This window comes from Sorex fumeus, unplaced genomic scaffold, assembly GCF_029834395.1.
Source record: "Sorex fumeus unplaced genomic scaffold, SorFum_2.1 ptg000054l, whole genome shotgun sequence".
NCBI classification, from domain to species: domain Eukaryota; kingdom Metazoa; phylum Chordata; class Mammalia; order Eulipotyphla; family Soricidae; genus Sorex; species Sorex fumeus.
The window spans coordinates 28,529,478-28,556,768 of NW_026606111.1; the positions used below are offsets into that span (position 1 = coordinate 28,529,478).

Sequence of the window (27,291 nt, forward strand, 5' to 3'; positions counted from 1 at the left end):
AATACCCACAGGTGTAAAGGTTATAAAAGACAAAAACCTTTACTTTGGCTCCTCTCATCCTCCTTTTTCGAATCTGCCAGAGTCCACAAGGCCTTAGCCAACTTTTCTCTAACCTTCCTAGACAGTGGGACAATTTCAACATAGGAAAAAAGTTCCAACACGAGGAAACCAAGCAGACTTTGGGTGTAATATTAAAGTCTTCCCCCCAAACAAAGATGGAAAAAATTATAAAACACCCTTTACATATTGTATACAAACTTTTATACATGTTCCTCCACTTTGGTTTTTCTATTATCATCATCAAAAGCTTTACGTACCATACTGACAAGACAGTTCCACCACTTTTGGCATGTCTGATCATTTCCCCAAGCTCAGTTTCATTAAAATAGAGGATGAGAGTTGGAGAGATAATACAGGGATTAAGGCACTTTTCTTGTATGAGACTAACCCTGGTTCTATCCCTAGAATCTCATATGGTACCCTAACCACCACCAATAATTACTCCTGAGCATAGAGCTAGTAGTAAGCACTGAATATCACTGGTGTAGCCCAAAAGCATACAGACAAAAAAGAATATCTCAACTTCCTATTGCTGATACTGATACTGATACTTCTAATTTTCTGTCTCATCATGTTTCTTATATAAAAATGAAAACTGATTGGGGCTGGAGCAATAGCACAGCAGGTAGGGTGTTTGCCATGAAAGCGGTCGACCAGGGTTCGATTCCCAGCATCCCATATAGTCCTCTGAGCACCGCCAGGGGTAATTTCTGAGTGCAGAGCCAGGAGTAACCCCTGTGCATCGCCAGGTGTGACCCCAAAAAAAAGCCAAAAAAAAAAAAAGAAAAGAAAACATGACCCAGCATATAATACTGCCACCTAGAAAGCATAGGATTGTGGCTGAAACTTAAATATTGGCTGACAGGCAACCCCATCATGGGATGATTCAAACGGCCCTTTGTCAATCCTTGTTCAAATTTCACAAACAACCAATGGTCATGGGCCAGTGAACCAGACATCAGAGAGCAGGAGTTATGAAACTTGAACTTACATAAGAGAAACATAAATTGCTAAGAGGTCAAAGTAGCAGCAGTTAGAAAGTTACAAAATACCTCCTGGTGCTCCTACCATCAGCCTGATTGACTGCCCTCTCCAGGGCTGCCAATCCACCCTTCCTACCCTGTCAGAATATGTGTGATGGTGATTGTCAACATGCAGAAACAATACACACACACACACACACACACACACACACACACACACCATCCCCAATTGATTATGATTTTCTTAAGAAAAGCGAACATATTTTAATGAGCCTTTTAAAAATTTTCTGGCCAGCATCTAGTACTGAGCTAGGTGTGTGCTGGTCTTCAAAAAGGAATTAGGGACTTAATGAATGATTTGACTCAGTCTTCCTGTCTCCTACATCTTAGACCAGATCAGTGTTACTGCCACTTACTTCAAGTCACTTTTCTAATGTTTCCATAGTGATTGATACTGCTGCTGTTCATCTACTAAATACACAGCTTTGGAAACTGAAAGGGCCAATGTTCCGGATCCCATACGAAGCTCATAACTTAGAGACTAAGGATTTACTGGTGTGCCTCAATAAAGATTCTCAGGCTGGAGCAATAATACAGCACGTAGGGCATTTGCCTTACATGCAGCCGACCCAGGTTCGATCCTCGGCATCCCATATGGTCCCCCAAGCACCACCAGGAGTAATTCCTGAGTGCAGAATCAGGAGTAGTCCCTGAGCATCGCTGGGTGTGACCCAAAAAACAAATAAATAAATAAATAAAAATAAAGATTCTTGTGATGTTTCTTAACTTGCTGCAAAGAGGTGAAAACCAAGCCAAAAGGCTGGGGACCAATCTCGATCGGGATGCAATTCCCTAATTTAGATTAACTCTGAGTTTTAGAGTTTTTGTCTATAACAAAAAAAGAAGTTATTTTCTTTCTCACTTATAAGGAAAAAATATCCCAAATTAGTTCATAAATAGGAGATTTTTCTTATACAAAGAATAACAATGGTGAACAAAACATCTACGACAATGGGAAAATGAAAGACATCAAGAGAATAAACCCCAGGTAAACACCAGTGACATCAGACTTCTGCAATATGCCTAAAGAAGCCTTAAGGACAATAATCATATTGTAACCATATCACCCAAACTATAATTAAAAATTTTTGAAAAACCCACAAAGGATAAGAGTAAGTGGTACCATGTTATACCTGAAAGTATAGTAACCCAAATTCTGCTTTTCATAGATGAGGAAACTAAGATACATTGTTTCAATGAGTGAGTCTTACAAGTGGGGAGAAATTATACAAGGGTTAGAAAAGGGGTCTGGCTCTCTCTGGGCTGGGAGCTTCACTCTTGGCAACAGTGACAGTAGTGACTTTAGGTTGTATTTACAAAGACCTGGAGGCATGCGAGCCACAAGACACAGTGCAGAGGGCTCCAGGGGAATGTCTCTGGAGATCTGATGAATGGTTGGGAAGTTATTTATGGCTCTGAATGATAAAGGAAAAGTGATGAGCCCTTTCAACCTACCTCTTTTCCAACCAGGGAAGGTAGGATGGACCCTCACATTTCAGAGTGGTGAAAGCCTGACCAAACACGTGTTGGGGGAATTTCTTCAGCTCAGCTTCGCTCATCTTCCGGAAACCCAGAACCACGTCTGCCCAGAACGGCACTTCTTCAGCAGGAATGCTCTGAAATATCTGCCAACTCAAACACATTTGATGGAAAAACTTGCTAAAATTTCATGAAACAGCAAGTTTCTAAAGACTTCTATGCAATTAACTGGAAAGCATGTTTAGGCTGGGAGTGGGCTCCCAAGGGGCACTCAGGAAGCCCAGGGGCAGCTCCTGACACTACTCAGCCTACCACACCAGCAGTGCAATAGGAGGGCCCCAGGATGCAGTGCTGCTTGGACCCTGCTGTGCTGGGGGACACCAGGCTCACACTGGTGGCACCCAGGGGCCACCAGGGCTACCCTGGTGATGCTGTAGGGCTATGCAAGACCCAGGTCTGAACTCCAGTCCCTGCAGAGGCAAAGCATTTACCCTGAACCACTGAGCCATCTCCCTGCCCTGGAAAGCATTTTTTTTTTTTGGCTATTGAATTTCCCATAAAGATCTATTCTTTTATTCCCTTGGGATCAGATATGTTGTAGCTAAATTTCTGATCATCATCATCATGGGAGAGCCAAGACATTTAAAAAGCAGTGTATCTTTTAAAAGTGTATTTAATTCTCTTTTTTTCTAAAGAGCTTTTTGCGGGGCTGGAGCGATAGCACAGCGGATAGGGCATTTGCCTTGCACGCAGCCGACCCGGGTTTGATTCCCTGCATCCCATATGCTCCCCCCCCCCCCGAGCACTGCCAGGAGTAATTCCTGAGTGCCTGAACCAGGAGTAACTCCTGTGCATCGCCGGGTGTGACCCAAAAAGAAAAAAAAAAAGAGCTATTTGCCAGATTTTCTTTACTTGTGACAGTGAAATCCTGTTTTTTTTGTTTGTTTGTTTTTTGGGGGGGCACACCCAGCTGTGCTCAGTGCTTACTCCTGGTTCTGTGTTCAGGGTTCACTCCTGGTGGGACTTGGGGAGGTGGGGATCATATGGGGTTCTGGGGATTGAACCCAGGTTAGCTACATGAAAATTAATGCCTTAACCCATGTACTGTTTCTTGTGGCCCCATGACTGTGAATTTTTTTTAATTTTTTTTGTTAGGTTCTATGATTTTCAGTACTGTTAACAATGGTTTTCCTGTATATAATTCTAACACCATACCCATCACCAGTATACTCACTCCCTTTGACTATGAAATCTTTGAGAAACCGCTGTTCTGTTTTGCCTAACGCTTTAGATAAATTGGAAGCAAACCATCTTACTTAAAGGGTAGCCTCAATTTTGAACAATGTCTCATGTAGACATCTGAAAATGTCTGTATGAGAATAAGCAATAGTGGGTATGCAGAAAGAAGGCATATAAGTGCTGAGTGAAGATATATATCTTGACAGACTCTCTATGACAGACCAGGGATCCACAGCCTCCTGAAAGAGGACACCTGCTTTCAGTTGTTAAGTCAGAGTCAAAATTGGAATAATAATGCCCATTAACAAGCCTGTGACTGTGCTGCTAATCTCTAAGTATTGTATTGTTCTTATCAATAGGAAATAATATTGTAAATAATGGCTGCTTTAGGTTAACAATGGAAATCATTTGAGTGCTACACATGATCTGCCAATGATGTGGTCATTACGTGCCAGAATGTATACGTTCAAGTACCACTGTACCACTGTCCTCCTGTTGTTCATCGATTTACTCGAGCGAGCACCAGAAACATCTCATTGTGAGACTCGTTACTATTTTTGGCATATTGAGTACACCACCCAGCTTGCTCGCATGGTTATCCATCTAGTGTTCTGCCAATTCTATTCAGGATGACTCAAGTGAACAGCTCGTAGACTACAGACAACAGGCAGATCAGGCAATAGTTCCCAATGTCGTGGATGTCCCCCTTCTTGTACAGTAGTACAGTCCTGCTGGTTTTCCATTGGGATGCATTCAGACAGGTAGCGTGTGAAGAGCCAAGCCAGTGTATTGATGAGTAGTGACGGAAGGTTCTTCAGGTGTTTGGGTCTGACCTTGTGATTGTGATTATAAATGTAAATCTTTAGATTGTAAATGGTTGGGTTCCAGAGACATCTCTGTATGGCACCTAATCTATTTTGGGATTCAATTGGGAATCTCTGGGCCAGGGCTGTTGGTGTGCTAAGATGGCACCTGGAGGCAAATTGTGGGCATGTCAGCCAGCCAGCTGGGCAGGCAGGGCCCCAGAGAGGGAAAGTCCAGGTCCTCTGCTGTCATGCAGCCTGGAGATTTAGTCCTGGAACCCGCATACTGGGGATTGGGGGGTGGGGGGATGGGGCTTGCTTATGGAAGCTCTTGGTCACCAGGATTCCATCTGGAGTAGGCCTACACCCATCTAACAGATCTCCATGAGAATCACTTTTGTCTCTGGATGGCTTCTCATGAATTCTCAGAGTAAGTTTACCTTCTAAATAGATATACCTGTACTTCTCCCTTGATACTTCGTGTCTCATGTGTAGCTCATTGGATTTAAGACATTCCCCACAGACCATAAGTTACATGAAGACAGAGCTATGTCTACCTATCTTAAAAATTCACTCAACAGACCTAGGGATGTGTCTCAATTATAGATCTTCATTCCAGCAGATGCTTCGTGGTAAAAACAATATAAAATGAATTACTGTGCACCTGCTACGCAGGCAGGCTTGAATGGGGGTTGGGAAAATGGAGACAATGGCTGATGGAAGGTGACAGCTGTGGTAAGATCAGTGTTAGAATACTGAATGCCTGTAATAAATTATCATGAACAACTTTGTAAATCATGGTGTTTAAATAAAGTGTGTGTTGTAAAAAGGAGAAATTTATAGATGTTTCCTTCAGGCCTCAGGTTTAATCCCAGTACCCCAACCAACCCTCACGTTGTGTGATTCTGGTGATAAACAGCCCCTAATTGTAACAAAAGGAACAAAATCACTTTACAAGTATCTAAGTATCTATAGTATATCTACTGTATGTCAGTTTGTATGCATTAAACTGTATGCACGAACAGTTTCAGGTATTAAGGGCCTAATAGTATCAGGCCCTTAATACCTGATACTATTGAATGCTATCTACATTATTTTGGAAGAATGAGTCAGTGAATAATGACGGAATCTAAAGATGCATATTAAAGATTCAGAAGATTTCATGCCCTTGTCTTTGCTTGACAGATTCAAATCCTTCTTGGAACCAGGTAAGATTAAAAATCACTCTCAGCTCAATGGTGACAAAGCCTTACTCTTGAAGGGACATTTGAATTTCAGACACAGCTGTTTCAAAATATTTTTCAAAACCAAAAGCAGTGAATTAGAGTGATTTGTGTTGGATTTGAACAAAAATCCAAGTACAGCCATAGGCTAATAAGAACCATTTATCTATGAAGTTCATCAACTGGTCCTGGAGAAAACTCTCCACTCCCCTGAAGAGGGAAAGGAACTGCTGTCTTGAATGGAACCTTTGGGGTTTAGTAGTGTGAACATCATTTCAGGTTTGTGCTAGTGAGGAAGGACAAGAGGATTAGGGTAAGAATCTGTCAGATTCAGGGTTTTACTCCAGCAGAAAATTGTCAGCAGACAGCCTGCTCTCAATAAATACAGTTGACGGGCGGGTGGGGGTGAGGGACAGGGACATAGTTCATGTCGTAGAGCACGTGCTGTGTGAAACCCTGCACTCACCCACACCCACACCCTCAGCCCCCCCCCCCCCCCCGCCCTCTCTCTCTCTCTCCCTGCAGCACACTAGGAATATCCTTGGTAGCCTTCAAGCACCAGCAAGTATGGTCCCCAGAAATGACTGTTTTTAAAAAGAGTAAAGATATGGGGCCAGGGTGACAGTGCAGCAGATAGGGCATTTGCCTTGCACACAGCTGCTCTGGGTTCGATCTCCAGCATCCCATATGGTTCCCCAAGCACCACCGGGAGTAATTCCTGAGTGCAGAGCCAGGAGTAACCCCTGAGCAATGCTAGGTGTGACCCAAAAAGGCAAAAAGGAAAAAAAAGAGTAAAGATGAATGGAGAGGAGCTCAAAGGGTTGGAGTATATGCTTTGCATGTAGAAAACCTGGGGTTTGATTCCTGATCCCAAGTTTCCTGAGCACTGCCAGGAGTAGCCCCTATGTGCCACTGGGTGTGAATCCCAAATCTGAAAAATTAATAAATAAAACAAAAACTAGGAAGAACATTTTTTAAAAAAAACAGCAACCAAAATGGTGGTTTTGAGAACTCAAAAAAGACAAACATCTCAGGGCTGGAACAATAGCAAAATGAGTAGGGCATTTGCCTTGCATGCAGCTGACCCGGGTTTGAGTCTCAGCATCCCATACAGTCCCCCGAGCACCGCCAGGAGCAATTCCTGAGTACATGAGCCAGGAGTAATCCCTGTGGATCCCCGGATGTGACCCAAAAAGCAAAAAAAAAAAAAAAAAGACAAACATATCTCTACTCTTTAAAGGATTGTTGGGCATAACTCTTGCTATCAAATACATAACACCATCAACATGTATTATGTCAAATGATGACATCTAATGATAAAGGCATAAGTTAAGACAGAATGGTTAGCAATCTCTATTTAAGAAGATAGAAATTATTGTCATAGCTTATGTACTAATTTATATTATAAATGTCACATAGGATTTATTTTCAACTGACAAAATCAGATATTGCACATGATCTTAGACACAAGCCTGAGGTACTGCTATCATTTACTCCAAATTCCTTAGCTTACTGGTATATTCCTCCTGAAATAAAATAGAATGTGAAGCTTTGAATAGAAGTGTGTAAGTTTGTCACTGATGGGGGTGGCAGTTACTCCTGGGTGGAGGCAGTCACTGTGGGTGAGGGCAGTCACTGATGGGGGTGGGCACTCAGGGCCCCAGCAGCACAGCGTTCTCAGGTCCTTGCACTGAGGGACCTACTTGGTTGGCTGAGAATTTCTGGAAGTGGTCCCCCTTCCCCCTCAAAAAAGAAAAAAATAACAACAACAAACAAAAACCCAGAACACCTGAAGCAGGTATGATTTGGGTGATGGACAACAAAGGGTCCTGGCCTGATTAGAACTCCCAGAACTAGGAGAAATCAATTTACCTTGGTGTATAAACTGGTCAAGAAAAGCAAATTGTATAGGTCTCTAAAGTTATTTTCTTGATGTGCCCTTTGGGAAAAGTATTTCTGGAAAGCGTAGCTCAGGGGTAGGAGAGTTAGTTGAGGGGTTAAGGCATTTGCCTTGCATGCGACTCACCCACGCACCTCTGGCCCAGTTGGCCAAGAATTGCTGGAAGGGGTCCAAGGGGTCTCCTGATCACCCCTTGGGAGCACCACCAAATCAAAACAACACCCAAAAGATGTGAAAAACTTACAGACTAATGGGGCAAGCACTGATGGGGGTGGGCAGGCACTGATGGGGGCCACTGATAAGGGTGGCACCTATTTTTAAAAAGAAATACTGCCACAAAGTCAAATGTATATTATAACATTTATTTTTGAGTTCTCTTTGGAGTGCCTCTAAATCCTCCTGCCTCTAGTCAGCTCTTTTCTCTCAGCAATCACTCAAGAATATTTTATGCAGAACGCAGAAGCCTGTGATGAGAGCTTTAAATTCTCAAATAACGCAAAGCTTCTGCTCTTACCCGGACACCAGGTGAACGCCAGCATCTCCAGCTTCTGCAGAACTGGCGATTGCAAACAGGTGATCAAAGGTCTCTCGGAACCACTGCTTCTGCCTGGGCATGGGGATGTCTGTAATCACCGAGAAAAGCAAAGTGGGAATAAAGGGAATCAATGACAGTGACTGAGCTTCTAGTCAACTCCATTCTGGGAACCGGGGCCACCAAAAGGATACCAGGAGGAAAAATGGGAGAAAGTTCACCTCATGCCAGAGGGTCCATCAGTGATTAGAGTTTTGGACGTTGTTGCATGCTGCTGTTAACAAAATTGTTCATCCACAGAGAAAGGCACCTACTGACGAAAATCTGGGAATGGGAGTGAGCCGCAGGCAAGTGCTCCCAAGGGGTGATCAGTGCCTAAGGGGCCTTAGGCACTGAGCATATTCCATGGATCTTAAAGGGTCCATGACCAATCTGAACAGAAGCTGGCAGGAGCTGCAGTGTGCAGCTAGTCACAAAGGACAGGAGAAAAAACGCTGCGCCTCTTCCTTGGGGACTGAAAACATGGAGAGTGGCTTGGGCAATCAGCGAACCTGGGCCAACCAGGAAAGACACTAAATGCACATCAATGGGGGGTTCAGGGGTTCAGCCTCCTGACTCAAAGAAGCATGGACTACACTAAGGAGATGATTCCAACCCCCCTGTTTCCCCAAAGGTGCCCCCAGAAGCACTAACCAGTGGAGTATGCCATTATTCCCTTTCCCTCCACTCCATGCAGTAAAGGGCAGCCTACAATGACATTGTCGTCATGGGACAGCACCCCAGCATCACCTCCCTGTCAGTCCAGTCTTTCAAGGTTCCTATTTTTCCAGGAATCCCTACCAGAGCACAAAAGACAGAACCTAAACACAGCTTCCAGAAGGTTTGTCAGGGAGGAAATAGGCAAAATTCAAGCCCCCACCCCCCATAAGTATTTAGCATAACACAGCTACAAGTATGACCCACATCTTGGCACAGACAAATTCAACAGTGAATGAGTGAAGGATCTGGACAACTGATCCCTGTTGGAGGGTCATGAAGGAAGGAGATTCCAGGGTCAGGTGAGGGACTGGGGAACGGTCACCCTGAGAGGCTTCTACTGGGGAAACCACAGAGACAAGGAACAGAGGCAGAGAGGATGATGATCAGCTTAGTTTGTGGACATATCCCTGGAACTTATGGTCCAGAGGAAAGGGAAGTAGAGGTATTCTGCTTCCCAAAGTCAAGTTTTTGTGTCAAGAAGACCATTCTAGTAACAGGGCTTTTAAAACAATGCTCTCCTTAAAGAGCCAATAGATGTTTATTTTTGTCATGAGTTTGTGCCATTGTCTGAATGTCCGTACCATTGTGAACCCTACATTGTATTCCAAAATTGCAAGCTGAGGCCAGTGGTTTAGAAAAAGAACTCAGCAGCAAGTTGCAGGAAAAGAGACAAAAAATTGACTTCAGGGGCTGAAGCAACAGTGTACCAGGTAGGGTATTTGGCTTGCATATAGATGACTTAGTTTGGATCCCCAGCATTCTATATGGTCCCCCAAGCAACACCAGGAGAAATTCCTGAGTGCAGAGCCTGGAGTAATAATCCCTGCTGGGTTTAGCCCCCAAAACAAAACAAAATACACATCATATGGATAACACCCCCAACAACCTAGGTCACATATACAGGACCAGATTAAATATATCATACTCTTGGTATGTCAGACATTAAACACAAAACAGATGGGGAGGCAGAGGGATAACTGAATGGATTAAGAACATGCTTTGAAAGCCGCAGCTCCCACCCCAGCATCTCTAGAGTCTGAGACCCCATTTATCCCTTTAACATTTTTTAAAAAGAGGGCCGTAGCAATAGTACAGCAGGTAGGGCGTTTGCCTTGCATGCGGCCCCCCAGGTTCGATTCCCAGCTTCCCATATGTTCCTCTGAGCACTGCCAGGAGTAATTCCTGAGTGCAGAGCCAGGAGTAAACCCTGTGCATTGCTGGGTGTGACCCAAAAAGAAAAAAAAATTAAAAAGAAAGAAAGAAAAAAAAAAACAACGGGTGCTGATATTTACACAATGCAGACGTCATCTCAAAAGAATAGAGCATGCCAATTTCACAGTGGGCTGAGCAAACCTGATGTATATTCAAGTAATAGTAAAAGAAAATTGTAGCTGGGGCGGCATTAAGATAACAATAGCAGAAGTATCTCTTATGTCCTAGGTACTTCTAAATATTTTACATCCATTCGCTCACTTAGTCCTCTCCACACCCCTAATGAATGAAGAATGGCCATGTTTAAGCACAGGAGATATTTGCCATGGGGTTGATCCATAAAAGAAACCCAGGGACAGACTAGCAGCACCAGAGAGACCCCAACCCCCCAGAAGCTGGCCCAGCAGGTGAGTTCAGGCCTCAGTAGCCTTATGATGTAGGCAGGTAGGCTTTCCAACGTCAAGTTTTTGTGTCAAGAAGGCCATTCTAGTAACAGGGCTATTAAAACAATGCTCTCTTTAAAGAGCCAGTACATGTTTATCTTCGTCAAGGGTTTGTGCTGTTGTCTTTATGCCTGTACCATTGGAAGAGCCCCCCCATGGCAATGGAATTCCTGGGGAATAATAGCCCGAGAGGCTGCAAAAAGCCCACCAGTGAGTATAGAAACTAAGGCCCAATAAGACTTCATATGAGCCAACAGACCGAAAGAGGATGGACCACCCTCTCTCTCAGCAGGAGCAAAGGCCAGGAATTTCAAAGAGGACCATCAACCACTTTCAACTACCCCTTTGGCAACTGCCCTCACAATGGACTTTTACCTAGCTAGAAGCCCCACATAGGGCTGCTTGAGAGAAACTATAAAAGCCACCTTGAACAAATGAAGCTCCAGCATATGCTGCCCCAGCTCAAGTGCTGCTTGTGGATGTAGGTAGGCAGATAGCCAGGGAAGGGCCCCGTGGCAATGAAACTTCTAGGGATGAAGGCCACCAGGATTTACAATGAAATTCCTGGGAGGTAATAGCCCTAAAGTTACCTAGGTAGAAGCCCCACTTGGGGGCAGTTTGGAAAAACCCTGTAAAAGACACCTCGAACAAAGGAAGGGTGCACATATGGTGCCCAAGACCATGAGCTGCGTGTGCCCATGTAGCAGAGTACATGGGATGCCTGAGCACATGTGTCACCCGCATCTCTCCTCTTTAGATGTGTACTTCCATGGTTCCATGTCTAATGCTGGGATGTGTGTAGGGGCTCTCTCCAACCTTGGAAAAGCCTGGGTTCCGTCTTGAGCACGTTTCTTTCTCTTTCTCTTTCTCTCTTTTTTCTCCTCTCTTTTTTCTTTTCTCTGTCTCTCTCTCTATCTCTCTCTCGTTCCCCCTCCCACTTTTCTTTCCCTCCTCCTCTTCAAAAACCTCCAAAGAAAATCCGTTTTACTTAACTGCTCACCTACTCCTGAAATTCTTTTCTGCAAAGTGAGACAAGAACCCAGTAACCCTGGGTCCCGGGTGGCAGAAGCAGACCAGGAGAAAGTGGTTTTCTTTCTCCTCCCTGCTTCACATAAACCACCCATGGGGTCCACTACATCACTTGTGCCCTTGTGGGCAAGCACATGTGGCGTCCACCTGCATCTCCCTTCTTGAGATGTGTACTGGGGCTCTTTCCATCCTTGGAAAAGTCCGTGTTCTCTTTTGAGTTACTCTCACTTTCTTTCTCTCCCTCTTTCCCCTTCCTAAAGCCTTCAGATAAAATCTGTTTTTTACTTGACTGTGTCTCCCCCTGAAGTTCTTTCCTTTGTGGTAGGACAAAAACCCAGAAGACCCATGTGAGTCAGTATTCTGCAACAGTGCTGGGCTTCTATACTTATCACGCCTCTCCCAGGTGGTCAGCTGGCACCCTGAGTGCTGGCACAGCCAAGTTCCTGGTTCCAGAATGCCACAGCCAATGTGTTTCGCATCCCAGCAAAAAGACAAAACAGGAGTGTTCTGGAGGTTGGAGAGCTAGTACAGCAGGTAAGAGCTGCAGACAGCCAAAAGGGACTTCATCCCCACCACTGTATATGTTCCCTCAAGCCCTGCCAGGAGTGCAGGGCTTGATCCCTGAGTGCAGAGGCAGGAGTAAGCCCTGAGAAACATTGGATGTGGCCCCAAACCAAGAAAAAACAGTGGGGCCTGGACTGGGAAATACCACCCAGGCAGAGATAGGAATATCTTTCTGAGCACAAGAGGATTTAAGAAGCAAACAAAATACTAAGGCCCCAGGCCTCTTGCCCCCAAGGTCTAGAGTGTTACTTACCAGGTCAATGGCCTCCCTGGCCAGGAACTGGAATCAGGAAGAACATAACAGCCCCAAACTCAAACATAACATCAGAGGCTCCCTAACTAAATAAACTTTGGTGAGTTCAAATCAACAAGCCTTGCTCCAGCACTCAGAAATTCCCACCAGCTGTTCCCCATAGTCTTACACATGGCCAAAGAAAACCGAGGGAAATGAAAACATCAGCCCCAAAACAACTGGGAGAGAACAGAAACTGCTGGAGAGAGGGAGCAGAGACCCAAAAACTATCATCAGTCACTTTCAAAAAAAGTGAAAGATAAGAAAAGCCATTGCAACTGCAGGACACAATCATGCTAACAAAGGAAAATTCAGTTAGAAAAAAAGAGCTTTGGAACAGTCAACATGCTATTATCTTTTTTGTTTATCATTTTAAGCATTTCACACTTTTAGATGTGAAAAGAAAATGTTACAAGGTGAAAGACAAGATGGAGAAATTTCCCAGAAGGAGAGAGAGAGAGAGAGAGAGAGAGAGAGAGAGAGAGAGAATACTAGGAAGGGTTGGAAAAGGCTAAAGGATTTGGTGGAGAAGTTCCGGAGGCCCAGCCTAATTAATAGCACTGCCTAAGCAACCTCAGAGCAGCTCAGGGGTCGATGCTCCCTTTCAGAGACTTGAAAGGGAGCATCGACCCCTGAGCTGCTCTGAGGCTGCTTAGGGGAAGAATGTAGGCTATGGATTAAATAGCCAGGCAATTCTCTCAGCCCAGACTGCTGAGGTTTATAATAAATCTTGCATCCGTTTGACTTTTTAAGTGCACATACAACTTTGATGAATCAGTAAACATTAAAACGGGGAAAATGAGAGGGTTAATGAATGGAGGTGGCAAAGACAAACTTCAGTAACTGCAAAGTACCTTGAGTTTTTAGTTACTCCTTCACCCATTTCATGTGATTACAGAATGAAAAGGATGCAGAATTGTGTTAAAATTGAAAAAAAAATAGAGTGGGCTGGGGTGAAAGTTCAAAAAGCTGGAGGCTTTTCAGGTCAATCTCTAAAACTTTATGGTCTCCTGAGCACAGAGCTAGGACTAGCCCCTGAGCACTGAGGGTATGCCTGGCCCTAATAATAACAACCACCAATGCATTTTTCAGGCCTACCTACATTTATACTGATTTGGAATACAATTTCAACCCCATTACAAATGATTTCTTACTTGACTCTGCCCTTAATAGTATCCATGAAAAGACTTACAGTTACCAATTTTGGTAGCTATTGGTGCTGATTAACCAAATTCTTCAGGCTATCAACCTTCTTGTAGAAAGGCACTTCTCGCTTCTTCTGATGGGTGAGAGCATGAGACCAGCTCTGGCCAACGAGCTGTGGTCTGAAGTGAAGTATGTGGGGTTGTTTTTTTTTTCTTTTTGGATCACACCAGGCGGTGCACATGGGTTACTTCTGGCTTTGCACTCAGGAATTACTACTGGAAGTGCTTGGGGGGACCATATGGGATGCTGAGAATCGAACCCAGTTAACCCTACCCACTGTACTATCGCTCCAGCCCCGGATGTGGTTTCTTAGCTAGTGCTTTTTGTTGTATTAGTAAGAACCTCCAAGCTCCCCTTTCTCCAAGCACACTTAATGATATTCCCGACTACACTGGGTGACTAGCAGAACATTCACTCAATCAATCTATAATGCACGCAAGAAACAAACCTTGGTTTTAAAGTGTCCCATGGCATCACCGGCCCTTTCTCAGATACATTATCGGGATGTGAGGTTTGCACCCCACCTAATCACCCACCCAGCTGTCAGGCGTGGCGCAGCCGCGTCTTTATGTCCAGCGTCCGTGCTAGCTGGCCCCAAGCGGCTATCCCTCTCTCACCTGAGTAGGCGTGAGGAATAAGCATTCCAGCGGCCACATCGCTCGTGGTATGGGGAGTGAACTTGTCTGAAATGACCGTGACGGAGCATCGCGGAACCATCCTGGAAATGCACAGCGCAGTGGAGAGCCCCACCACGCCAGCGCCCACCACTGCAATCCGTACTGTCTCCATGCGCCTGTGCGGAGGGAAAGGGGGTGGGGGCGTGAGCCTGGCGTGCAATTGGTCCAGACAGGGCAGGGCTAGACCTTAGCATTCTCTCCTAAGGCTCCCAGTCTCTCAAAACAAGACCTTTCCTGGGGTCGCAATGATAGTACTGTGGATAGGATACTTTTGCATGGCCCACCCTGGCACCACATATGATCCCCCAAGCCCCATCAGGAGTGATCCCTGAGCACAGAGCCAGGAGGAAGCCATGAGTAGCATTGGCTGTGTCCTCACCCCACACCCCCCCAAAACGCAAGACTTTCCCAATTGTTGAGATGTCAGCAATGAGTTGGGCTCTGGGTGATGCATTTGAGGGAGTTTTAGACCGCAGCACAATACTGGACTGGAGCTGCTTTTATTTTTATTATGTATTTGGTTGTTTTTGTTTTGGGTCACACTTGGCAGTGCTCAGGGGTCACTTCTAGCCAGTCTCAGGAGACCAATTGTGGTGCTGGGAATTGAACCCCGGACGACCACATGCAAGGAAAGTGCCTACCCACAGTACTATCTCTTTGGCCCCTGGGGTTGCTTTTAGAATACACAGTATATTTCGGGGGTGACATTTACTATGACACTCCCTTTGCAAAGCCATCTTAACTGTGGTCATCACCTACGGAAGGTTCATGAGGCAGGTAAGGGAGCCCCGTCTTGGCTTCCAGAAACCACCTCAGAGGTAGCTTTTGAGAGACCCCCATTCTGTTACAGACAGGTGTTTGGGTTTAGGTTTTGTTTTTCAGCCACACCTGACAATGCTCAGAGCTTACTCCTGAATCTGAGCTCCAGAATTGCTTTTTTTTTTTTCTTTTTGGGTCATACCTGGAAATGCAAGGGGTTACTCCTGGCTCTGCACTCTCGGAATTACTCCTGGCGGTGCTCAGGGGACTATATGGGATGCTGGGAATCTGGGAATCAAACTTGGGTCAGCTGCGTGCAAGGCAAATGCCCTACCCGCTGTACTATTGCTCCAGCCCCTCCAGAATTGCTCTTGATGAGGTTCTGGGTACTGAAAATTAAACCAGCCTCAGCTGATTGCAAGTCAAACCCTTTACCTGATGTACTACCCCTCTGGCCCTCTAAACTGGTTTTTAACTACAAGGTGACGAAAGCACATGAATTGGCAAAAAGAACCCTAAGCTCAATGAAAACCATGGAGGTGGCCCTAAGTCAAGGGGAGGTGGTTGCCAGGAGCAATGTATGGAGGAGTCCTTTTGGTGGTGGTATGGCACTGAAACTCTGATGGTGGGTACAGTGCACCCTATACCCAGTCTGTAGTATTACACTAGACCACTGAACTTCTGTAAACTAATGGTCAATGTAAATTTTTTTCTTTGTACATTTATTATTATTTTTTTTTGCATCATACCTGGCAGCACCTAAGGGCTACTCCCAACTCTGTGCTTGGGAGTCTCTCCTAGCAGTGCTCAGGGAAATATGCAGTGTCAGAGCCTGAGCTGGGCTCCTAGTAAGCCATATAGAAATATAAAGAGATAGAAAAAAATTAATGATAACTATTTTAAGACAGTGACAAGAAGTTTGAAGGACTGAACTTAACCTTACTCTCCTTTCTCACTCTAATTGGAAACCAGCTTTGTATCCCCAGACCTCTCCCTCTCAGTTATGTGCCCATCAACCCCCCTCCGCCCCCCATACCACACAACCATGTGCCTGAGACCTCTTACCCTCCTCCCAGAGCAGGGACAGAGGAACCTGGATTCCTTTGTAGCTGCATCAGGTACTAATACTCTAACCTGGAGAATTGCCTGGGGTCTGCAAGCCTCAATTTCCTCATTAGTAGGTCAGTTTTGATGGAGAAACCCCCTGAGGTAGTCTCCAAAAGGATGCTCTTGCCAAGAATTCTGTAGAATTGCCAGAAGCAGATACTCATTAGGCAGGCTCCTGGGGCAGGAATGATGCCTACTGAACAGCAGGAGTCCCAACTCCAAGGTCAGTGTCCCTGCCCACAGTGGCAGTCCTGCAGCATGTCCACTCCTCCTGCCACCTTAGCGCTCGCTCTCTCTCTCTCTCTGTGTGTGTATAGATCTCATGCTGACACTTCATAGAAAGAGGAGGGTAGTTAATCCTTTGGTCATGAGCACAGACATTCCTAGGGCACAATGTTAACTGTTCTTGGCACACTGGCCCTCCCTGGGTGGTCAGCAACAGAATGAGTGCAGGGACATGGGGCATAATCATAGCCACCCACACATCCTGCTGAGATGAGAATCTGGGTGTTGGGGCCAAAGTCATAGTACAGCAGGTAGAGTACCTTGCACAGCTAATCCGGGTTTGATGCCCGCCCCCCCCCCATATGGTCCTCTGAGCTTGCCAAGAGTGATCCCTGAGCACTGTCGGGTGAGGCCCCCAAACAAAAACCAAAGAATCTGCAGACTTTCTGTTTCTCAAGCAGCCTGTGTCTTTCCTCACCCTTTAGTTCCTCTGCCTGTTCTGAGGCCACTGGCTAGTTGAGCGGGAGTTGGGGGCTCGGGGTAGAAGGGAGGGATGCATCAGCCCCAGGGGACAAGTCTGAGGGCCTCCTGAAGGGAAGGAAGGCGACCACTGGTCCCCTTTCAAGTTTCCCATCACCCTCCCCTGCCCAACAGCTTTCTCCAGACTCTCCCCATGAAAGGAGAGGAGGAAAGTAAGCGGTAGTTAAGGATAACCAGCTCTAGGAGAGAGACGGCCCAGTGGGCACAGCCTGTCCCCGGGGACCTGTTGAGCACTGTCAGTTGCTTCCATGAAGATACACCTTAAACTCCGAGAGGAAGCCCAGGAGAATCCCTGAGCTACAAGCCGGAGGATTCAGTACCTGCCTTTGAAAAAACAGCTGTGGAAGCGACACCCGGCGCTGACTCGGACACTTGTTTTCCCAGAGACCGACTTGTTGGTGCAGTGCCCTGAGAGGCAGAGAGAGCAAAGCTGCTTCCCATTGGGGAATTCGAGGAGGCTTTTCCCTCTAAGCGTCCTCCCCATTGGCCCGCCAGCCTGCGGCTGTTGTTCAGTCCCCTGGAGAATTGAGCCATTGCCCTGGTTGCAAAGGGCAGCTCCCTGCCAGCTCCCAGACCTGTTCTCGCCTCTTTAAATGACCAGCTTCATTTTCTACCGGACTGGGTTTTCTCTAGCTGACTGGGTGATGTGACTCATTGGCAAACTTGTTTGACTTCCAGCAAATTCCAAAAGCAAAGACCTATTTTCTATCTTCCGCTGCCCAGAGTTAGCAGCTGCCTTGCATTGGTGCCTGGCTCTGCTGGGTCTACTGGTAAGGCCTAGGGCTAGGGAGGAGGGAGGAATGAGGGGAGAAAAATGTCACTGGTCTCTAAAAACCGCTTTAACAGCAGTTGGGGTCAGGGCAGGGGTGGGGGGGGACACTGGGGAGATGAACTAGGCTAAAATACAAATGATGCTTTAGATCACATATTCAAAGAAGGGAACCAATATTTGTATTTGCTGCATCCACTGTGTCTACCTTTATACACACACTCTATATGGCTTATTCACTGAGCTCACCAATGCTTTAATAAAACTTTTTTTGGGGGGTGCGGGGGATGGGTGGGTTATACTCAGCAGTGCTCAGGACTTGTTCCTGGCTCTGTGCTTAGGAATTATTCCTGGTGGGGCTTAGGGGACCATATGGGACACCAGGCCTCATACAAGCCAAATGTCCTACCCACTATATTATCATTCCAGCCCCCAGATAAAGCACTTTATGAAATACAAACAGAGCTATCTGATGGCTATAACTGTATCACTGTCCTCCCATTGTTCATCGATTTGCTCGAGCAGGCCCAGTAACGTCTCCATTGGAGACTTTGTTGTTACTGTGTTTGGCGTATTGAATACGTCACGGGGAGCTTGCCAGGCTCTGCTGCGCTGGCGAGATACTCTTGGTAGCTTGCTGGGCTCTCCGAGAGGGGCGGAGGAATCGAACTCGGGTCGGCCATGTTGGATGCGTGCAAGGCAAACGCCCTACGCCCTACCGCTGTGCTATCACTCCAGCCCCAGGCTATAACTTTGTTCCAAATATTATAGACATTATATTACTGGTTTCAAGTGTGAAGTCAGAAGCCTGTGCTAAAATATTAAATGCCGGAGAAGGAGGCAAATAGTAAGGTAAGGCACTTGCCTTGCACGTTGACAACCCAGTTTTAATAGTGACACCCCATATGGTCCCCTAAGCCCCACTGGAAATGATCCAGGAGTACAGAGCCAGTAGTAAACCCTGAGCACTGTTGGGTGTAGCCCAAAAACTAAAAAGAAGAAAAAGAAAAAAAATAAAGAAATGCTAGAGGAGGACTAAAAAAGAGAGTTCAGTGGGCTAAGTGCATGCTCTGCATTCTGGAGGCTGGGGTTCAAGCCCTGGCATCACATGGTCCCCTAAGCACTGGACTCCTATGCACAGAAACAGAATCAGTCCCCAAGTACAGCAAATGTGGTCCCCTCAAAACAGCAAAAAAAAAAAAAAAAAAAAAAAAAAAACAATTCAGTAGCATTGGGGTGAAAATATGGCTCAGTGGTTAAACACTTGCCTGTCATGTATGAGGCCCTGAGTTTGATTCCAAGAATCTTTGGTCCTTAGAACACTGTCATAAGCCTCCCCTGGAGTACTGAACCAGGAGCAGTCTCCGTAGCACAACTGGGGGTGCCCCTTCCTCACCCAAAAAAATAGAGAGTGTTGATTCTCCTAAGAGAGGAAGAAGTATATTCAAAGGGCTTTGTCAAAAGGAACAACTCGCCACTTACAACCTTACCCCAGCAGACATTCACTTGGGGAAGGGGCGCAAAGCTAAGGTCCTCTGAAAGTATGTGGTCATCTCTTAGGCTTTCATGATGCAGGTAATGGCTAAGAATCATTGACATAACAGAGAAACATATTTGGCAGCAATAAGAAATCAGGTAAAGATAAGAATTCTCATCTTGGTTTTTATTTCATTTACTTTTACAAAGCAGCTGCTCCAAAATTTTATTCCAATTTTTTTAAATACATATAAATACAACATACAGTAGATGAGAATAATACAAAAGCACTAAAATGAACAATATCTGAGGTACCATGTAGCACATAGGGCATATTTATTCATGAGCCCCAGGATGCTCTAATTGATTATCTCTCTCTTCCAACAGACTTTTATTGCCTATGGGAAGTGTATCCTTTGAGTTGGTTTTCTGTCCTTTCTTCAGTATGAAAGAATCCTCCCAAGTATTTGCCAGAGGCATTTTGAAGGTTTCTGGAAGCACGAGTGTTAGTACTCCACTCAGTAAGACCAAGACCATCACTAAGAACTATAAGGAAGGTTAAAAAACAGTAAGTGACATACCAAATAAATGTGTCCCAGTGAAAGATTCTTAGTACCATTGAGTTTCACCTGTTTTGTAATTTCTCATGGTTTTTGAGCCACACCTGACAGCACTCAGGGGCTACTCCCAGTTCAGTGCTCAGAAGTGGCTCCCAGCGGTGCTTAGGAGATCATGCATTGCTGGGGATCAAACCCAGAAAGGGTACAGTTGAGCACAGACCATTGAACCATCTCTCTGGCCCCAAATGCTGTTACTTTTATTCCTCAGTGAGACTTTTGGTTACTTACACTAGATTGGGAGTTCTTGAGTTCATAGGTGAGGTTTCATCTGATCACTCATTCATTCTGTCATGAACCGCTGCTGAGAACCTTCTACATAAATCCCAGTGCAGCCCCTGCTGTCTTCAGGGCTACCGGCACACAAAGACCCTCCCAGCCTAAGAATCTGGAGGAACTGTGCCTTGGACAGGGACATGCTGACCAGTGCTTCGCTGAACCCAAAGCAACAGAATTTAGGGGGAAACATACATAAAAGTCATGGAAACTAATTTCTGCTTTGGCTATGAAAAGTCAGGACTCCTCTACTTTCCAATTTTGATTCCTTAAAGCCAACCTTTTTGACAACCACCTAAGTGTCTACTTCTAAAAATTGCAAATCACTTTAAAAATAAAAGTCTAAGTAACTGTTTCCAGAACTACCAGGTGGATTTTAGATCTAAATCTCTACATAATGTCAAAGAATATACTCTCTCTTCACTTAATTTGAATTCCTGTGGCAAAAAAACCAAAATGACAAGCAACCACTGCCTGAAAAAACACCTAAAAAAAATCAATGAAGGTGTGATTTCTTGATAGAGTCTAGAGATCTTGCATTTTTTGTTTTGATTTTGGGACCACACCGGGTGGTGCTCAAGGCTCACTCCTGGCTGGGAACTCAAGGATCACTCCTGGCAGTGCCTGGGGCTCGAACTCAGGTTGGCAGCATGCGAGGCAAACCCTGTCCACTGTCCTAACTCTCTGAGCCATAGAGACTTGGTATGTTTTAGCTTCTGAGAATGAGCACCATGAAACAAACCCAGAGCAAGTGGAAGATGAGGTGAGGTCACATCAAGGAAAAACATTGATAGGAAGGCAGATTGTTGTTTTTTGTTTTTGTTTTTTTGTTTGTTGTTTTGCTTTGTAGGTGGCTAAGAACCTATTATGTAGAAGTATATGGGCAGACCTAGAAGAAGCTGCCGAATTTAAAGTGACACTCCTGAGGATGTAGAGAGACCTTTTCAGGCTCCTGGAAACTTGCCGTGGAGACCCCAGAAGAGTCCCCAGTGCAGGGTCTGACTAAGTCTCATGGTGAAGGAGAGTCAAATGGACAGTCCTGTTATTCATCCTACTATGGTAGGTAGCAAGAAGGCCCCTGAGGCAGGAAATAAATCTACAACCCTTCTCTCTGCCTCCTCACTGGAGTCCTGGCACCTGGGACAGTCCCCTCCTCCCCTCTGCCTCCTCCCTGTCATTCTCTGCTGCAGTTTCTCTGCTTTGCTCAGGAACTGGCTGTGGCTCTTTGTGTGGCGTGGACTGTACCTGTATCTGTGTGGAGGAAACACGAACAGCACCTGTCTCCAGGGACTGTGGAAGGATGCACCACCCTGCTCAGTGAAGAACATGGACACCAGCCCCTGTCTGCAATCAGTCCACTGTCTGATCTTGTCGTTCATTCCTACCTTCACTGGGGCAGTGTCAGGGAGGGAACCTGGGGCCCACGCATGTGTGCAGCATGAGCTTTATCGTGAAGCCACATCCGTGGTCCCGTTAGAGCTTTGAAACAAGCCTAAGAGGAGCCCATGTGCACGCAGCCCCTGGCCCAGGTGCCATGCGCACCCCCCACCCCGCATGTCCCCTCCCCCACCCCCACACCCCTGTTTCTGCTTCGCCTCTGCTTTGGCAGCCACTGCTGCTGCCTTGCTCTTTTCCAGCCCACGGGTTCTTCTGCCCGACCCAATGGGTCTCCTCCTGCCCCAGCGGCTGCTCTTCCTTCCACCCCCTTCCATGCTGCTGCTCCTGGGATTCTGCACTTTGACCTCCCTCACACTTCCCTTCTTCCTGAACCTTCTCTCACTGTGTGCGTGCTGTCCCCTAGGTCCAGACTCCTGAAGGCATCCACCTCCTCAAGATGTTTCCCCTCCCCCAACTCCTTCCTATTCCCCCAACTCTCACAGGCCATCCTAAATCCTTCCCACATCCTAATTCCAAGCACACTGTCCTTCCTCATCTCTATCCCTCCACCCCCTCTCCCAGGTCTCTCTCCAGCTTTGTAACAACCACCAAACAACCAGGGGCCCATCCAGGTGATTCTTGGCCAATCTGGCCCATGGCTCAGCATGGGAGCCCGAGGCTGTGATGCTGCTTGCTTGGGCCTTGCTAAGATGGGATTCCTTGCCTGGGAGTGGCAGTCCAGTGATGCTTGGGGAACCAGGTGATGCTGGGGACCAGACTGGGGTTGGCCACAGGGAAGGCCTGGCTGAGCCCCATGCTGTGCTTCCACCCGAACTGTCTAACAACTGCAATCCTCCTGCTCCCAGCTCTCACCAACACCCATCTGGCCACCAGCCCACCTTCAGTCCCATTCCTCTGCCACTCTTCCTGCCTTGAGACTCTGCCTCCATCTTCCGGTCTTATCTCTAGATTCCCACAGTCCAGCTGGATAGTAGCAATAATACAGCTCTCAGACCCAAACTGGCCTTTCCCTGTCTTTCTCTGCTCTCTACCTGTAATTCCCTTTTCTTCTCCTCCACTCCCCTGTTGGATCCCCTCTCCTCGAGAAGCTCCCCACAGGATAGTGCCTCACCCTGTAACTCGGTATCCCCTCCGGAGTTCTCACCCTCTGCACTTGTGCCTTACCAGCAGACTGGGGAAAGGGGAAGAAACCAACCTTCCTTCCTCTCCAGAAGGTGCTGCTTGCCTAGCACCTAAAAAGGTTAGTTCAGCAATACAGAAAGTATATGACTTAGAAGTCTACTCCTCAGGCATCCCTAAAAGGGAGACAGCCATAAACAAGACATGCATTTTCCAGAAACAAAATTTTCAGAGCACACTTAAGATAGCACATCTATCCAGCGGGGCTTGACTATCGTTAGACTGTTTGGGCTCTTTTAGGGACGGTGCTAGAGGAAGAGAACTCTCCACAGGATGCCTACTATAGGCCGTGCTTCTTCTCCCAGGTCCACGTGGGATTTCTCCACTTTCCTCCCATGTCCCGTATCTCACCTGTGGAAGAAGCGGGGACCCCAATACCCACAAGAAGCAAATGTGCTGAGTGGCCAGTCCTGGGACCAAGGAGCCATCTGGGTGAACAATTCCTATAGAGCAGATGCATGCCACCTCTGTGTGTCGGGATTGTAAGGCACACCAAGCATTGCTGCCTTTGTTCCTTCTGAGATGCTTTCATGTATTGTAGAAAGACAAATCACTAGCACTTACCCTTGATTTCACCAATAGGACTGCTTAGGGCAATGCTAAGTGTTGAAAGGCTGGGTGTGGTCTCAAAACAAAATTGAAAAAGACCGAATTCTAGGGTCAGAGAGATAGCACATTGGGTGAGGTATTTGCTTTGCTGATCAGGGTTTCATTCCTGGCATTCCATTGGGTCCCCTGAGGCCCTCTAGGAGTCATCCTTGATCACAAAGACAGGAGTAAGCCCTGAGCACTGCCAGGATGGACCCAAAGTAAACAGAAAAAAAAAATTAAATAAAAACTGAATTCTAAATTGGCTCTCAATATAGGAAAACAGAGAGGAAGTAGTGAGCCGGTCTGTCCCTCCACCAGTTCCATAAGATTCTAGAAACTGATTAATACCTGTGGTACCAACTGCGAAAAGGTGGAAAAACTTTGGTAGAATGGAGCTACCAGGCTTCCCAGGCGGCTCACCATGCAGCCACTGCCTACAGCCAGCGCCCTGGAGAGAAGGAAGAATGAGACCAAGGAGGATAAAGGCAACCAGCTCTGAGCAGCAACATAGGGCTTGCCCAGCCTCCCACCAGAGGATAAATGACTAGACTCTCCTTAACATAGTTGGAAATAATCTCCATCGGTTCAAGAATCACTTGTGTTCACACTCACAAATTATGAAGCAGGGGATATAGACCAGCATGAAGATTATTATTATTATTTTTTTTAATGAGGAGGGTAGGGTCACTGTGCCTCCATGGCTATGCAGACAAGGCCCTTCTGTGCAAGACTCTGATGTTAAGGATAGCATCAGTGTTCTTGAGCAGAAATTTGAGAAAGTCAAGCAATACTTTAATATGCTTTTTCTTTCAAAGTTAAAGAAACCTAGTAGCATGTCTGACAGGCAGGAAAGAATGTGGTTACTTTGGAGACTAAACATCTCAGGGGGGGAAGGGAGAAAAAGAGAGAGGGAGAGAGAAAGAGAGGGAAAGAGAGAAAGAGGGAGAGAGGGAGGGGGAGAGGGAGGGAGGGGGAGGGGGAGAGAGAGAGAGAGAGAGAGAGGGAGGGAGGGAGGGAGGGAGGGAGGGAGAGAGAGATCCCAGGAAAAAATCAGACCTGACAACCCTTTCCACCTCCAGGGTAGTGAGAAAGTCTATTTCCATGGCTTGAGGTACCCTAACTTTGGGATTCTGTGATAGGAACCCTAACAAACTGAAATCAGAATCAAGCCTGAGAAGATCAGCCTATATGTTCTATGGAGAATCAGTGTAAGTTAATTGTATCTGAGATTGAAAACCGCTTTCAGATAATAGAGTGTTCTTTCAAAGAAATTTCTTTAATATGCTCACTAGAGCCAAAGTCTCAGAATCAGAATCCAAAATTCAACTTCCCTTGTTTCAGAGCCCAATGTAGCATTGATTGGAGGAAAATTTATACTCAAAGGTCTGATGTAATGAAATCATGCAGAAGAGATAGGAAACAGCAGAAAAACATGTCCCTCTTACCTTACAGTGGTTGGATAGAAGTTAGCAGTATGAAAGAAAATGAGGTTAAAAACTGCCGATATGAATATTTTTGTGACCAAAACTATCAGCATTTTAGTATAATAGTAGCCCTGGAAAAAATAATAGCAAATCAACATTACAATGAGTATTTTAAAATAAACGTATCTTAAAATTATCATCTAATACTTTGATTCTCCAGTACTTTTCTGAACAATGAAGAGTTATTTTTTTCTGTTTGCATTTTTGTGTAAGCTCTTTTCATAGTCTGCAGAAACTCTGCCTCCTTCGGAAATTTAGATGTACGTTACACTATGCCTCCTCTATTCCAACCGCCCTCTTCCCCAGTCCTTGAGGCAGGCTTCCAAGCATGGACCAATTCCCCTGGTTCTTGTTTCTACTCTCCTTGGGTGTTAGTCTCATGCTATGTTTTTTTTTTCATATCCCACAAATGAATATAGTCATTCTATATCTGTCCCTTTCCTTCTAACTTATTTCACTAACAACTGCAGAGTATTTCATTATGTATGTAGGTGTACCATAGTTTCTTTAATCAGTCATGTGTTCTCAGGCGCTAAAAGCATTTTTTTCTGAATTTAGTCCTGTACTAAAGTTCCTCCCCAGCTGGGGAGTTTTTCTTTTCCTTTCCCTTCTACTCTCCGATAAACTTTTCAATTTTCTGAAAAATAACAAAAACGACAACAACAACAAAAGTTCTTTCTCTTTTCTGGGCCAAGGAGACAGCTCAACAAGGTGGAGACGTGGGTTCAATCTCCAGCACCAGCCATCTCCCAGCACTACTGGAAGTGGTCAAAAAACAAGCCCAAAAATTGTCTAGAGTTTCTGTTTACTTGACAGGGATTGGGCCACATACAGTGATATTCAGGGGCTACTCCTAGCTGTGTGCTCAGGAGAGAACATATGTGGTGTCGGGGAACTAATCGCTGTTGGCCATGTGCAAGGCAAGTGATTTACCCCTGACTCTTTTTCTGGCACTTTAAAAGTTTTATGTATATCTTCTGTCCATATCTGAATTGATCTTGAATTCAGAAATAACCCCAAAATTCTCTGATCACAAATAAAGCAACATAAAGTAACTCACCGTGGGGATGATCAGTATACCACAGGTCACTGAACTTAACCAGAGAAAAAGAGACAGAAGTTTTTTTGACCCCATAGTCTGCATTCCCAGGGCCACGAGGATGTAGGCAGGTATTTCCACAATACCTGTCATGGAGCAAATGAACATTCAATAAGCCACGGCATCAAATTTTGTACGTCTTCAAACCCAATCCCCAAAGGAATGATCAGCTTTCCCCCTCCTTCCAGGGACCTATAAGAAAGCTAAGGACTGCCTGAAAAGGAGAAAGTCTTACCACTTGGAAGCCACACAGAGGTGAGGAGGACACGTGCTGTGAAAGGCTCTAAAGCGCAGAGAATCTAGTCTGTATTGATGCCCTTCCCTCCACCTCCCCACCCCCACTGTGCTAGGACGCTCAGCTCTGAGCAGGCTCCAGAGCTCCAGGATGCAACTTGGTGTCTGGACAGGCTGACTGTGGAACCCATAAACAAGTAAACTAAGAGAGGACATTGGTCATTTCTGAATTTGGGTTTCATATGCCTGACAAAACAAGGTGAAATCTTTATATCCAGGCCTTCCACCCTGGAAATTCAAGGAAACAAATAACAACTGTCTAGGCTTTAAACCCACAGATCAACATTTTAAAACCAATCTCAATCCTGCCTTGCACCTCTTTTTACCTGCCTCTCCCCACCTCACCGCCCACTGCCCCAGTGAAAAGCAAAACAGAAGTTCCATGATTTAGAAGGACTTAGAAGTCCTATTCTTGTAGCACTGTAGCACTGTCCTCCCATTGTTCATCGATTTGCTCGAGTGGGCACCAGTAACATCTCCATTGTAAGACTTGTTACTGTTTTTGGCATATCAAATACATCACAGGGAGCTTGCCAGGTCTTGCTGTGCGGGCAATATACTCTCGGTAGCTAGCCAGGCTCTCCGAGAGGGGCGGAGGAATCAAACCTGGGTCAGCCGCGTGCAAAACAAATGCCCTAACCACTATGCTATCGCTCCAGCCCTTGAAGAACCAAAATTGGAATCTTAGGTCTGGAACATGGAGCTTTATATCAGCCAGAAACAAACAGGGAGCAATCTCAGCCACACTCAGCAAACTTTACAGTGTCCTCTGGGAAGCTTTGGTCAGTCCAAATCTTCACATGAATTGTAATTTATTATAATGTGTTCCATCCTTTTGCTACAGCTGGTCCAGCTACAAGACACTGCCTACCTCATCTGCTAAGAAAAGGGCATTTTCTTCCCTCCTACCCTGGGATGGCTGGATAAAACATACACCTGCAGAGGCAAACCTGGATCAACAGGTCTCCCTGAACTTCTGGAACACATCTCAGTGATAAATACATGTTTTCTGAGTA

The 27,291-nt window shown here is 45.8% G+C and overlaps 2 protein-coding genes across 2 annotated transcripts in view; both read right to left on the minus strand.

The window, feature by feature from the left end:
- The window catches only part of DDO (D-aspartate oxidase), a 29,197-nt gene extending 11,656 nt beyond the window's left edge, over positions 1-17,541 (minus strand). The window contains exons 1-4 of the mRNA XM_056125239.1: positions 17,413-17,541; positions 14,402-14,577; positions 8,262-8,370; positions 2,559-2,735 (exon numbers count right to left, since the gene is read on the minus strand). Of these exons, the coding sequence (XP_055981214.1) occupies positions 2,559-2,735; positions 8,262-8,370; positions 14,402-14,573 (458 nt within the window). The 5' untranslated portion in view covers positions 14,574-14,577; positions 17,413-17,541. The remainder of the gene's footprint in view (positions 1-2,558; positions 2,736-8,261; positions 8,371-14,401; positions 14,578-17,412) is intronic.
- A 1,876-nt stretch (positions 17,542-19,417) lies between these two features.
- The window catches only part of SLC22A16 (solute carrier family 22 member 16), a 30,773-nt gene continuing 22,899 nt past the window's right edge, over positions 19,418-27,291 (minus strand). The window contains exons 5-9 of the mRNA XM_056125451.1: positions 25,943-26,067; positions 24,844-24,953; positions 23,747-23,846; positions 19,736-19,883; positions 19,418-19,443 (exon numbers count right to left, since the gene is read on the minus strand). Of these exons, the coding sequence (XP_055981426.1) occupies positions 19,418-19,443; positions 19,736-19,883; positions 23,747-23,846; positions 24,844-24,953; positions 25,943-26,067 (509 nt within the window). The remainder of the gene's footprint in view (positions 19,444-19,735; positions 19,884-23,746; positions 23,847-24,843; positions 24,954-25,942; positions 26,068-27,291) is intronic.